The 12,911-nt window shown below is 38.2% G+C and overlaps 3 protein-coding genes across 3 annotated transcripts; 2 read left to right on the top strand and 1 right to left on the bottom strand.

Moving 5' to 3' along the window:
• The first annotated feature begins 79 nt into the window (after positions 1-79).
• On the top strand, positions 80-2,077 carry LOC137718384 (small ribosomal subunit protein uS3x-like). Its single transcript, XM_068457923.1, has 6 exons — positions 80-205; positions 353-500; positions 621-792; positions 1,295-1,349; positions 1,452-1,583; positions 1,706-2,077. The coding sequence occupies exons 1-6, from the start codon at positions 170-172 to the stop codon at positions 1,877-1,879; spliced, it is 717 nt and encodes a 238-aa protein (XP_068314024.1). The 5' UTR covers positions 80-169; the 3' UTR covers positions 1,880-2,077.
• A 6,126-nt stretch (positions 2,078-8,203) lies between these two features.
• On the top strand, positions 8,204-11,884 carry LOC137717309 (thermospermine synthase ACAULIS5-like). The gene is made up of 10 exons (XM_068456620.1): positions 8,204-8,468; positions 8,646-8,712; positions 8,851-8,945; positions 9,843-9,945; positions 10,111-10,199; positions 10,289-10,445; positions 10,535-10,610; positions 10,827-10,885; positions 10,972-11,108; positions 11,248-11,884. Exons 1-10 carry the CDS (start codon positions 8,281-8,283, stop codon positions 11,399-11,401), a joined length of 1,125 nt encoding a protein of 374 aa, XP_068312721.1. The 5' UTR covers positions 8,204-8,280; the 3' UTR covers positions 11,402-11,884.
• A 159-nt stretch (positions 11,885-12,043) lies between these two features.
• LOC137717311 (uncharacterized) lies at positions 12,044-12,640 on the bottom strand. Its single transcript, XM_068456621.1, has one exon. The coding sequence runs from the start codon at positions 12,543-12,545 to the stop codon at positions 12,177-12,179; it is 369 nt and encodes a 122-aa protein (XP_068312722.1). The 5' UTR covers positions 12,546-12,640; the 3' UTR covers positions 12,044-12,176.
• Between the last annotated feature and the right edge of the window lie 271 nt (positions 12,641-12,911).

Genomic DNA, 12,911 nt, shown 5'->3' with positions numbered 1-12,911 from the left:
TGATCACGAAATGGACCGTCAGATCACCCTCTTCCCTCCCTCCTTTATATACCAAACAAAATGTGTCAATCAAAGCCTCTACTGAAGCAAATTAGGGTTTTTTGCAAGAAAACGCCGAAAGCGCCGAAGCTCAGTGTTTCTCTGATCTCCTCCGATTTCACCCAACAACATGGCGGCTGCTACCCAGATGAGCAAGAAGCGAAAGGTAAACCCTAACCCTAGAACACCCCAGAACCCTAATAACCTATTTCGCATCATATCAAATCTCAAATTATTATACAGTCAGTCAATCACTCAAATTATTATACAGTCAGTCAATCAATCAGTCGTGTTTTGTTCTGTGATTTGATAGTTTGTGGCCGACGGAGTTTTCTTCGCCGAGCTGAACGAGGTTCTGACCAGAGAGCTGGCGGAGGACGGCTACTCCGGCGTCGAAGTCAGGGTCACCCCTGTCCGCACTGAGATCATCATCCGAGCCACTCGCACTCAAAACGTCCTCGGTAAATCTCACTCTTGATATGTAATTCTGTTTGTTAATCGAATTTACTGAGATTAATTTTGATAATTACGTATTAGTTTAAATATCTATGTATTTATATGTGTGCCTATATGTGCAATAGGCGAGAAGGGAAGGAGGATTAGGGAGCTGACATCTATTGTTCAGAAGAGATTCAAGTTCCCCGAGAACAGCGTCGAGCTCTATGCTGAGAAGGTGAACAACAGAGGACTCTGTGCCATTGCTCAGGCTGAATCTCTCCGATACAAGCTCCTGGGAGGCCTCGCTGTTCGCAGGTTCAATTCATTTTTCATTTTGTTATCTCAATACAAAATTCATATAATTATGTTAGAAGTCATCTTTTCAGCGAGTAGGCTATGATGTAGTTGTTGCTGACGTCGTGTCTGAGGATGACGATAATTGCTCATTCCATCTATATTTTGTTAGCTTAGGATTGATAAATTCATGTTCTTTCCCGGCTTTGGTTATTGGATGGAGAAATTATAATCATTGAATGGTTCCGAATCACACGTTACACCACACGGAAGGCAATCAGCATTGTTTTTTATACTTTATACCCGTAGCTCGTTGCCCGTGAACCATTGGGTTGATTTTATCAATGCTCAAATTAAAACCTTGTTGGAGTTTGTCAGGCTTCTTGTGCAACTGTTAAGGTGCTTGGAGTTTGGGATATTTTCCCACATCTTTAAGAGTTCTTGAACTACTTTCCGTTTACATATAATTATCTGACGATATGTTGACATGTTGTGTTGTTACTGAGATATTTTGATGTTATAGGGCTTGCTATGGTGTGCTGAGATTCGTCATGGAGAGTGGTGCAAAGGGATGTGAGGTATCCCTTAAGCCTACTTTTGTCCTTTTGAACAATTAATGAAGTCTTTTTAGTCGGGGTGTTGAAATTGGCTCCTGAAATCTAATCTTAATCTTTTTGCAGGTTATTGTTAGTGGAAAGCTCAGGGCAGCACGTGCCAAGTCAATGAAGTTTAAGGATGGGTACATGATTTCCTCTGGTCAGCCCGTCAATGAGTACATTGACTCAGCCGTGAGGCACGTTCTTCTTAGACAGGTTAGCTTCTTCTCCTACCGATCTTTTGTTGCAACTTGCAAATGAAGTGATCCTGCGATTTTTGCTTATTTTCTTTTCGACAAGTGTAGTTAATTGTGTCTTTGCTCTGGCAACTGCAACAGGGTGTGCTTGGTATTAAGGTGAAGATCATGCTTGACTGGGATCCCAAGGGCAAGCAGGGACCAATGACCCCATTGCCTGATTTGGTGACCATCCACACCCCCAAGGAAGAACAGTATCTTCCCGTTCCACCCGCAGCAATCAACATAGAGCCAGTTCCAGTTGCAGTAGCTTAAACTGAGTTAGTTGTTTGGGTCTGTTTTTCCAACGACATTGCTATGTAGCATTATGTTAGCAAACAGGTTTTTGTTGAAATCAGGAGAGGAAGAATACTATTTTGTTATTTGATAAACTCCTCGGGTTTTCGTATTTCGGTTTTGTTCACGTTACTTTTGTTTTCAAATGAGTGAAAAATGATGGTGAATTGCCTCTGATATCTGTATCTTTCAACCCACTTGTTATTAGAGAAATAAACTGGTAACATTGCACCAAACTGATTTGTTCTTATAAACTGATTTGTTCTGTGTATCGATGCATTTCAAAGAGCGTTGATCATTGCCGAAAAGAAAAACCGCAGACTCCCGCAACGACAGCGGAAACACAAACAAGATCAAAAGGCACAGTGGAGACGATGTTGATCAAAAACGAAGTCTGGTACCTTTGGAGACGTACACCCCCCGATTACCTGACCACCTTGTTTTCCAAATTCTCGAAACCTTGGCCGCCAAACCCGCCGTTGGGGCCAGCATTCTTTCGAACCAATGTGCACGCGCATGGCCCTTAGTTGCCCTATTACATTTTGACTACGATGAGCAGCCTTTGGGTAACTATTGTAAGAAGAGGATATCGTTCACTAGGTTCTAGCAAAGGTCTCCGAAGCGCTACGAGAAAGATGAAGTGTGATGTGGACAATTTATGCTTCGAATGAAGTGTTTACAAGGCTTCGCGATCATAGGTAAGTGGTTGAATCTTGCAGTTGAGAGTAATTTTTTTTTTTTTGTCAAACGATGGATTTGTTAGATTAGAGAGCTGACGGGTTCGGACTCATGCCGTGGTGCAAGGGCAACTCTCCTCCTTACCACAGTGGTATAAGACCATTTGCCAGTTGAGAGTAACGTTAAAGAGTTAGACATCAGCCCTTGTACTCATCACAAAGCATGGAACGCCACCGGCAGATACGCCATGCCGCAGACAGTTTTCAGTACAAAATCTTTAACCACCCTAAATTTTGGAGAGCGTAAGAATAAAGGACAAGAACATGAGTTCCACAAGTCTTCCATATATATCTTTGAAAACTATGCCCCTCGAATACGTGCATTTGCACGATCACATGAGATTAATTTCTGGGTGTCCTAGCGAGTGTTTGTCCCTTACTTCATGTGGTTTACGGAGTAACGCTAAACTTTCGAGCTCGAGCCCCAAATCCTTGGAGGTTATTAGGTGTTTCCCATTCAATACCGTTTTACATGCTCTGGAAACGCGAGGATTAAAGTTGAAGGTATAGATATTGAATCATTTAGATATTGAGCTAGTGATAGATTTCACTTTGGGATGCGCGGCATTGATATTTGCTCTTGTCAAACACTTAGACATCTGGAGTTGTCCAATGCATGGTTTCTAGGGCAATGGATTGAAGACGTCAGCTCAGGGTTTCGTCCCCTTAAGAGTTTGGTGTTACTCAGATTCCGGCAAATGGTTGTCATCCGATGGTGTAGACATAATCAGCATCTACAACTAGTATTCTGTGGATGCGATCATGGTGCTGGTGGTTGCGTTGTGAAGGCCAAGATCAATACTCCAAATTTACTTTCTTTTGTTCTTAATATTTCTCGTTCAAATCTCCGCGTGTTTTGTGATTTGTTTTCCAACTTTTCCTTGAACGCTCCAAATTTACGGGGGGCTGCAATCAACTTCAACTTCAGCTTTGAAGAAGAGGATTTTTACTGATATGATAAATTTTTTCAGGAATTTTATGTACCATTATATTGTTTGATTGATATAATTTTTGTTGTTGTTGTTGAATGTTTAGGCTCACATCTTTCCAGAAGATGTGAGAAATAGGTACCCTTCACCATTGCCTCTTCTCGAGCATCCTAAGGTTGTGACAAATTCTTCAACGGCGGGGAGAGATTCTGACTTGAAGGATTCCTTGCGGTGGATTGCGCCAGCTTTTCTGGAGAGTTTGTATATCAATGATAGCCAAATCTTTGCAGATTGTTGGCAATTGGTGTAACTAACTCACTCTTACAAAGCCTGGCTATGTTTAAATTTGAACAAGAGGATCAAGTTGGGAAGTACCTGATATAGAACAAAAGGCCGAGTGGCTTGAAAAGGAAATGGACCGACGGAAGACAAGGTGATGCAGCGGGAATTTGCAAACTTAGCGTTCGAGTTACGATTTTGGCTAATGACACTTTTTCGGAAAGGGAACGACGTCACAATTCACACTCACACCCTTCTCGTGACATATGATGGATTTTGACCATCCAAGATAGTTAAGGCTTCCAAAATTGCATTTTAAGTTCTGTAGTAAAAATTAAATTTTTTGTTTGTACCCGATTAATGTCATTTGCTTTCGTTTTAATTACCTAAGCCCTTTGAGTTGTCCTAGGGAGTTGTAATCCGTTTAGTTAAGCCAATGGATGCTTCATTGTAATCATCTTTCATCAATTAATCAAATACAACCTTTGGTATTTCTCACAAAAACTTATAATCGTTGGCTTCGTGCCGCGTCATTTCTCATAGGATTTATTTTCTTTTTGATGTCCCCATGGATTATTTGTTTAGGGTAAACGAATTTTTCTTTAGTGAGATTGGCTATTTCTTTGCTTACTGATGGATAATGGGTTTAGGTCTTACCAGTTAAATACAATCATGCACGTGTTGTTTTCATACGGCGGATAAATTAGACGGACAAGGATCCTCTTCGGATTCTCTTTGTCAGAGGATCCAGAAGATCAATCAATCGTGTATGTTCATCGTACATCGTGCGGTTTGTTTTCATTAGGTACTATTTATTTTCAATTTTAAATATAAAATATAAAATAATTTCTAACCGTACGATATACTACGAACAGACACAATTGATTGATCCCCGAATTCCCACAAAGAGGATCTGGAGAGGATCCTACTCCAAATTAGACTAGCTTAATTACAAGTCTATTATTTAATTTTCGGGATTAAACCAATAAGCAAAAAGGCTAAGATAATTAGTTGACCAGGCAGGCAGGCAGGCAGGCCTGAGGAAGGCCACCATTTTTCTTTTTATGCATGCATTTGATCGTTCACTTTTACCATATTTTTCTAACACTGAAATACAATGCAGGCTTCCGTCCATATCACGGAAGCCAATTTGAGTTTTGGTCCCTCTTCAGCACTAACTCTTGTGTTCTCTTTTGCAATTATACTCTCTCAACTCACAAACCATGTGTATTGTAATTGTATGATGTACGTACGATTGTTCCTCATCGATCCACTGAGATTTTGTAGTATGTTTCGCAGTGTCTTATACCTACTAGGGTTTTTACTTTTGGCCTTTAGATGACCAAATCTAACGTGTAAAAATCTCGATGCAAATGATACACCAAAGCGAAACAAAATTTTTGCTGTCCGCTTGAAAGAAATATAATCTTATCAGATTGACATCATTTGTAGGTCAGCTTCCAGTTCCAGCACTAAGAAACCCTAACAACACGTGTGCAAGACAATTTGACGGCATGTTACTCAAGAGCATCACACTTTTTACGACAACAATATCGTGAGCCAAAAGGGTTTTAGGTTTTTGGAGGAACAAAACAAAGCACAAAACCCACGTTACCCAAAAGTGAGAGAAGATTGAAAATTGACAGTGGGTTTTGTCCTCAATCCCATTTTGTTTTGTGGAAATTCCAATTGGGGGGAAAGAACCTTATTATGGAATTGAGATCCTCTCAGATCTTTGTGTTAAGAGCTGACGAATCAAGAAATTCGGACCATTCATTTTAAATCATGCGGCTCTCATTAACTATCACATTGGTCCACTTCACACAAAACCAAGCCTTAAACGGCTCGGATCTCTCTCACTTGAACAGTCTGAATTTTCGGATTCATCGAGTTTGGACATAGAGGTTTGGCGAGGATCTCAATTCCTCATTCTGCATTTTGCAGAGAGAGAGATTGATATTCTGGTAATAGTGGGGAGCACCAAGCACGCCTCATCACTCAAATGTAAATGCTGACGAGTCATGATATTAATCATGGAGGCAGATTCTCTGCCCTCCCACTTCTCGTGCCCTCTTGTTTTGTGTGGTCACGATTAAGCCACGTCAACATTTTATATGTTTTTTTTATAGAGATAATAAGACAAAAAAGAATAGTAATATTAAGTATTGACGTGACTTAATCGTGACCACATAAACAGGAAGGCACGAAAAATGGAAGGGCAGAGAATCTGCCTCCATTAAGGTCAACTTTATTTCAACAGAAATTTCTTTTATTGTGTGTATATTTTAATATTTTCTTTTGGTGGATTTGTAGATTAATACAAATGGTGTGTCATTGCTCATTATCTTCCGAGGTTTCTTCAATTGAAGACTAAGAATAATCCCACTGCAAAGTCCGATTGCATAATTCTATATCTTTTATTTTGAAAAGTACGTAAGTGTTTATGTGTAATCGATATAACGAGTGATGGAGAAGTTTTTTGCATTTTAACAATCATATTCCCATTTGTTTGACTTAGTAATAAACTTCTAAGGTTCTGATTGTTGAAATTACAAAATGAGTTTCATAAAAACGTGTCAAAACTTATAAAAAGGGATGTCACATATCTGTTCCCGTATATTTATATATTTATCAGTATCTATTAGGATCCTCTAAATATAAACTCTAAGTTGACCCTTTTCCATGGAAAATATATTGAACTACAGAAAAAGGTTTGACTTGGCGTGGGAACTAGTAAAGTGCCTATTAGACTGTGAAAGTTGACTTAACCGTAACCCTAAATATATATGATTGTGAGCTGCCCTTACAATTAACAAAGACCACAACGCCTTATGGTGCTGGGTTTGATGCAATAATTTTTTCTACCCTTGTCCCCCCTTAAAGAGTTTTCAACTTTCAAAAATGTTCTAAAGTCCGTTAGGCACTAGTTGAGTGGTGGTCAAAGACCTAATAGGGTAACTTAAAACAATAAGAGCTTGAGTGTCTCTAACAATAAGAGATTAAGGGTAATTCCTAATGTAGTTCCCATTTGCAATGTTATTGTTTTAAGTTACCCTACTGGTAATCTCAATTCCAAATGGGAACTCGTGCATGCAATTACAAAGGTTTTTAGACTTTTGGCATAGTACGAGGGCAAATGGGTGATATGGTCATCTGAGACGTGGCATGAAAGACATCAAATAATGCACACAATAATAAACAAAGTAAAGAAGATAACGAAACATGGGATGGATGAGATGATGAGGAAGCTAATGAAAACCTAGTGTGAAGGAGTGGGTGTTCCACAAAAATAGCTTAGTGGATTCACCCCACGCTCAATTGAGGACGCCTCCTCCCCTCCTCCAATCTATTTACCCTCTCTCCCACAATAGCAAATGTGTGGCCCACAGGCTATTTTCAAGAGATAAATTTAGTGCATTCAGAATCTTATCACGTTATTTAGGGTTATAATTAGACGACAAGGTTCAGTTGATATCTAGTACTTCTATAATATATTATTATACTTTAAGTAGAATAATGTCATCACATAAAGGTGTTCTGAATACATCAAAAAATTACTCATCCCAAACATGGATGTGGGGCCCATCTACTCCATGAAATCCATTCCAAGCTTTTGCTTAGTGGGACATGCTTACACCCCACTTCGCAGGCCAAAATCATGTTTGTGGGCAAGTAACCAGAAACAAACAAGCAAATGGATAACTCACACACCCATCGCATGCATTCTCACAACACATTTTAGGTGTGGAAAGAAACGCATATGCAATACAAAGTTTTGCAAAGGAGGCCACAATCCCAAGTGGGTCCCACGTATGTGCTTTTGTCCTGTAAGATCACGCCAGGTGTAACTTTTGCACACTTGGCAATGCCAACTGTGCTCCTACGCGTGCGTTTCGTTTCATGGGAGGGACACTAACTTTGGTATCCAACACGTTTTATAATGACTGCAAATTGCTTGGCGTACCGTTTGCAATTTGTCACTGTATTTTTCCTAAAACTTGCTCAATCCAACTTCCTAATCCCATTTATCTACCACGGGGTGACCCAGTGGTTAAGAATGAATTTCAAACTCATATTCTACACGGCGTGTCTTTAGATTTTTATTATGATGGCATGGCTTACGTACTAATTTTGCTTGTGGGAAGTGCAACAGAAAGTTCGTGATATTGCAAGCTAGTGACAAAATCATTACCCGTGCTCCTAATAATATACAGATTAATCTTCTGACTTAGCAATTACCAGTGCATAGATTTGATCTTTCATTTATTTATTTGGGTGCCCTTATAGTTTATCGAGTTTCCTGTGCCACTATATAAAGCAGCTAACCCCCTCTCCTTTCTGCCAACCTGCACTGCAAACCCTCTCATTTCCTCTAAGTCCTAATCCAGACCCTAAAGTTCCTGTCTAGGTTTCTTCTCTAATTTTCCCAAAAAAAATGGGTGAGGCTGTTGAGTTTTACCATGCAAACGGAAATGGGTTCTCAAAATTCAGTGAGAAGTTTGATCCTAAAGCAGTGGTACTACTAAACGGTAGCAACCACATAGAGAGAGATACAGATAGTTCCTGGTATGAAGAAACCATTGATGACGATCTCAAATGGTCATTTGCTCTCAATGTCAACGGGTTTGTAAATTTTCACATATTCTTTTTTTAATTGCAGAGGGTTTCGAACTCTGGATATAGCCTACTTCTTGTTCAAAACTTCTTGTTAGTAATATGCGTCTCCAGATCATACTGTATTTTTCTTCTTTCTTCAGGGTTTCTTTCACTTATGTTTGTGTGTTGGTCTTGTCTCTACAGTGTGCTGCATAAAGGAACTAGCGAGTACCAGGAGATAGCTTTATTGGACACAAAGCGTTTCGGGAAGGTTTGTGATATTTCTCTTTTTAAGCTACGGAAGAGGTTTTAAGTTCGAGTCTCCTTTTTAAATGTGATTTCTTTTTAATAGTAGTAACGGGACGTTGATGCTGATATTGTGTAATTTGTGTGTATAAATTGTATACAGGTACTGATGATTGATGGGAAGATGCAAAGTGCAGAAGTGGATGAATTTATATATCATGAATGCTTGATACATCCTGCACTCTTATGTCACCCAAAGTCAGCCCTCCTCTAAATTAACATTCATTTAATTACTTGTTGATCACCATATAATTATATAGGTGCTCTTATTGGTGGTTAGTACCTTAGCATGTTTTTAGAATCTTTAGATTTTTTTTGCTTAATTGTAGCAATGGTTCTTGAATTTTGTCCTTAGTTTAAGCTTAGTCTGAACTCTTATATTAGTTTTTTTTATTCTCGAACTTAAAACGTTTTTGCACCGTTGGTCCTATTCACTAACGTTGTCTTTTTTCTGTTAAATCTAGGGTATATTGGACCTTCAACTTAAAACTTCAAAAAAACAATAGAATAAGCTAAACAACTAACGAAAATTCATAAATTAATATCTAAAACTTAGAAGAAAAAAAAAAGAAATTTGAACTATAAAAACACATAATGACAATGGTTGGACTTTAGCGACTTGTAAATATTAGGCAATGTAATTTCAAAGTTTGTAGGAAATCAAACTTTTGTTGGACTTAAACAACTAACAAATCACATATTGTACTACTAAAAATAATTCCTATGTATTCAATTTTACACACACAAAAAAAAAAATCTGATTTTTTTTAGGGTTTTTCTCATTTTTAAATTTATTTTTCACTAGTGATGTGGGATGAAATTCCAAATATATTGCTGAATTTAACGGAAAAAATAGATGATGCCAGTGAAAAGGGTCAATGGTATAACACATTTCTAAGTTTGAGGACTAAAGAAACTAATATGAGAGTTTAGGAACTAAAAATAAGCTAGAGGTGATGTTGAGAGACCATTGCTACAATTAAGCCTTTTTATTTTAGTTTTTAATTTATTTGTTGGAATGATTTTGTTTTTAATTTATTTTGTATGATTAGTTGCGTCCACCTTCAACTAATTAATTAGTTTTAAGAAGTGCAGGCCTGAACGTGTATTCATAATGGGAGGTGGGGAAGGGTCAGCTGCAAGGGAAGCACTCAAGCACAAATTACTGGACAAAGTTACCATGTGTGACATCGATCAGGTAACTAATCATAATATAGGTAAAGATTGTGGGATGATTTTAGCAATAACAACTAAGCCTTATCCTATTAAGTGAGGTCGACTGTATGAATTTTAAAACATCACTTGGTTTTGCGCCAAATGAAAGACATAAAATAAATAAAATAATTTGTGGCACCTATTGCAGGAGGTGGTTGATTTCTGCCGCAGGCATTTGACAGTGAATCAGGAGGCATTTTCTCATCATAAGCTTAACCTTATTATAAATGATGCCAAGTAAGTGTACTATTAGCTCCTCCTGCGAATTGTTATTAACGCTCCGAAACAGTCATCCTAACCTCTTATACGTAACATTGTTATTAAAGGGCGGAATTGGAGAAGAGTTGCGAAAAATTTGATATCATAGTCGGAGATTTAGCAGACCCGGTTGAAGGAGGACCTTGCTATCAACTCTACACAAAATCCTTCTATGACAAAATTCTTAAACCTAAGCTTAATCATGGTGGCATTTTTGTGACCCAGGTAAATAATGTTAACCATATGCATATATGCCCCATTTAATTTTTACCATTTTGCAGTAAATAAACGTAGTGTTTAAAATTTACTTGCAGGCTGGTCCAGCAGGCATTTTCACCCACAAAGAGGTCTTCACCTCTATATACAACACAATTAAACAGGTCTTCAAGTGTAAGTCTCCCACATGTGTATATGTAGGGTTGTTCTCTGGTGCAGTTAACTGCACTTTATAAAATGCAAATACGTTGTTGAAACGCTAGTCGATGTTGTTGATATTATCAATACTTTTTTGACATTACAGTTGCCGATATTGATATTGATTTCGTCATCATGTTGTTTAGTCTAATTCATTTCTTGTTTGTGACTTCATTTTACATGTTTGTGCAGATGTGGTGCCATATGCAGCTCACATACCATCTTTTGCAGATACATGGGGATGGGTTATGGTATGTTAAGTATACACTCTTAGCTTAATTAATTTGATAGGATTGCATTAGTATCAGTTAATTAATTTGTTCCATGTTCTAATTAGGCCTCGGACGAGCCGTTTTCTATCAACGCTGAGAAAATGGACAGGAGGATAGAGGAAAGAATTGATGGGGAGCTAAACTACTTGAATGGTGCTCAGTTCATGTCCTCTGCAACCATGAACAAAACTGTTTCTTTATCGTAAGATCACTTCAAAATAGTCATCATGCAGTCCTGGCTCTTTTTTTTTTTTTTTTTTCTTTTTTTTTTTTTTTTCCACTAAGGTGTGCGAAAATGCTCGAATCCAATTAATTTCTGTGTAACATTTCATATTTTTTAGGTTGCTGAATGAAACTCATGTCTACACTGAGGAAGATGCAAGGTTTGTCCATGGGCATGGGGTGGCTTTACTGAAGTCTCAAGAAACTGGTTGGGGGAATTGCTGTACAGCCAAAAAAGAAGTGAAGAAGAATGGGAGTTTTTACAGTTATTGATTTCTTCAGGGAAAAAAAAAAGGCAACAATTGTTTGCAGCATTTGGTTTTACACTAGATTATTATGTTAGCTTCATTGGGTTCATAGGGTTTCAAAAGTGAGACTTTCCTTAAGCTTGTTTTTATTTTGAGAAAATTGGTCCTTGAATTTTGGCTTAATTGGAGCTTTAGTCCCTAAACTAAAAATATGTATTGGTTTCTGAATTTGTTATAATATGGAGCAACAGTCATTTTTGCTAACTTCGTTAGAACTTTCATCCAAAATAAAAGGTTTAAAGGGGCAAAGATGGATGAAAGTTCCAATGGAGTTAGCCAAAAGGATCATGGCTCCACATTATTACAAGTTCAGGGATCCAATACTTACAAATTTTTAGTTTACGACCAAAGCTCCAATTAAGTCAAAGTTGAAAGACTATTGCTTCAATTATCTTTTTTATCTTTCAATGAATGAAGAAAAATGAGGCATTCCTCCTTTCCATCCTAAGATTTATTGGTGTTTGAAGCTAGGGAAATATGAATTGAAAACACAAACGGAATGATACTAAACAAACAATAAGCCGTTCTATTTTTGCGGTTTGTTTTGTGTTCTTATTTTTGCGTATTTCCCATGATAATTATTATGAACAATAAAAAACCAATTCACTTGAAGAAAAAAAAACATATTTCATATAATCATCCAGAGTTGCACAGTACGCAGAATTAACCAAGAACAGTTTATGAATAACAGGAAATAGACATAAAAATTAATTCATGAAAAAGTTTCAGTCTTTAATTTCTTAGGCTCTCTTAACTGGGTCAAAGTTGGAAACCCCAACAACAGCACCAATGATAGCTACAAGCACAACTCCACCAGCAGCAATGCTGAGCAAGAAGTTGTTCAAGGACGGCGTAAGCCCGGAAGACCCTGCAGCCTCAGCCACCTCAGGAATCACCATGGAGGCTGTCAATGCCGCCGCTGCTAGGCCTGTCGCCGCCTTTTCTTTCAAAGAGGCCTCCACCTTGAACGTGCCCTTGGGCTTTGGGTTCACAAAAGCAGCTTTCTTTGATGGCTTCAATGGGATTGATCTGAAAAGTGCTTCTGTGTTTTGGGTTAATCTGTTTTGGGTGGCAGACATTAGTGGCATGGCCATTGAAGCGGAAGCCATTTCTTGGGTCTAAATTTTGCTTGGTACAAAATGTAGGTGGTGTTATTTTTGGAGAGTTGGGATAGGTAGCTTTAGATATTGGATGAGAAAATGGAAGCAAATGAAATGGTGGGTGGAAATTAGAGATTTGAAAAGCTGATGTGTCTCTTTTGAGATATCCTATGTGGCAAATTCTCTGCCTGGGAATGGAGGATAAGGTTATCCCATAGATTTGATCTGCTAGAAACTGATTCCTTTTGAAACTTGAATTCAGGATTGCATTTGAGAAAGCATACATGGCACTTGGCACATCACGTATGGCATGGAATTTGGATCATCCACGTAGTTAGGCAGTCTGACCGAAGATTTTCCTCTTGGGTACAGACT

Source organism: Pyrus communis, chromosome 15, assembly GCF_963583255.1.
Source record: "Pyrus communis chromosome 15, drPyrComm1.1, whole genome shotgun sequence".
NCBI classification, from domain to species: Eukaryota; Viridiplantae; Streptophyta; class Magnoliopsida; order Rosales; family Rosaceae; genus Pyrus; species Pyrus communis.
The sequence above is the reverse complement of the archived record's forward strand: the minus strand, read 5'-3'. Positions and strand labels throughout refer to the sequence as shown.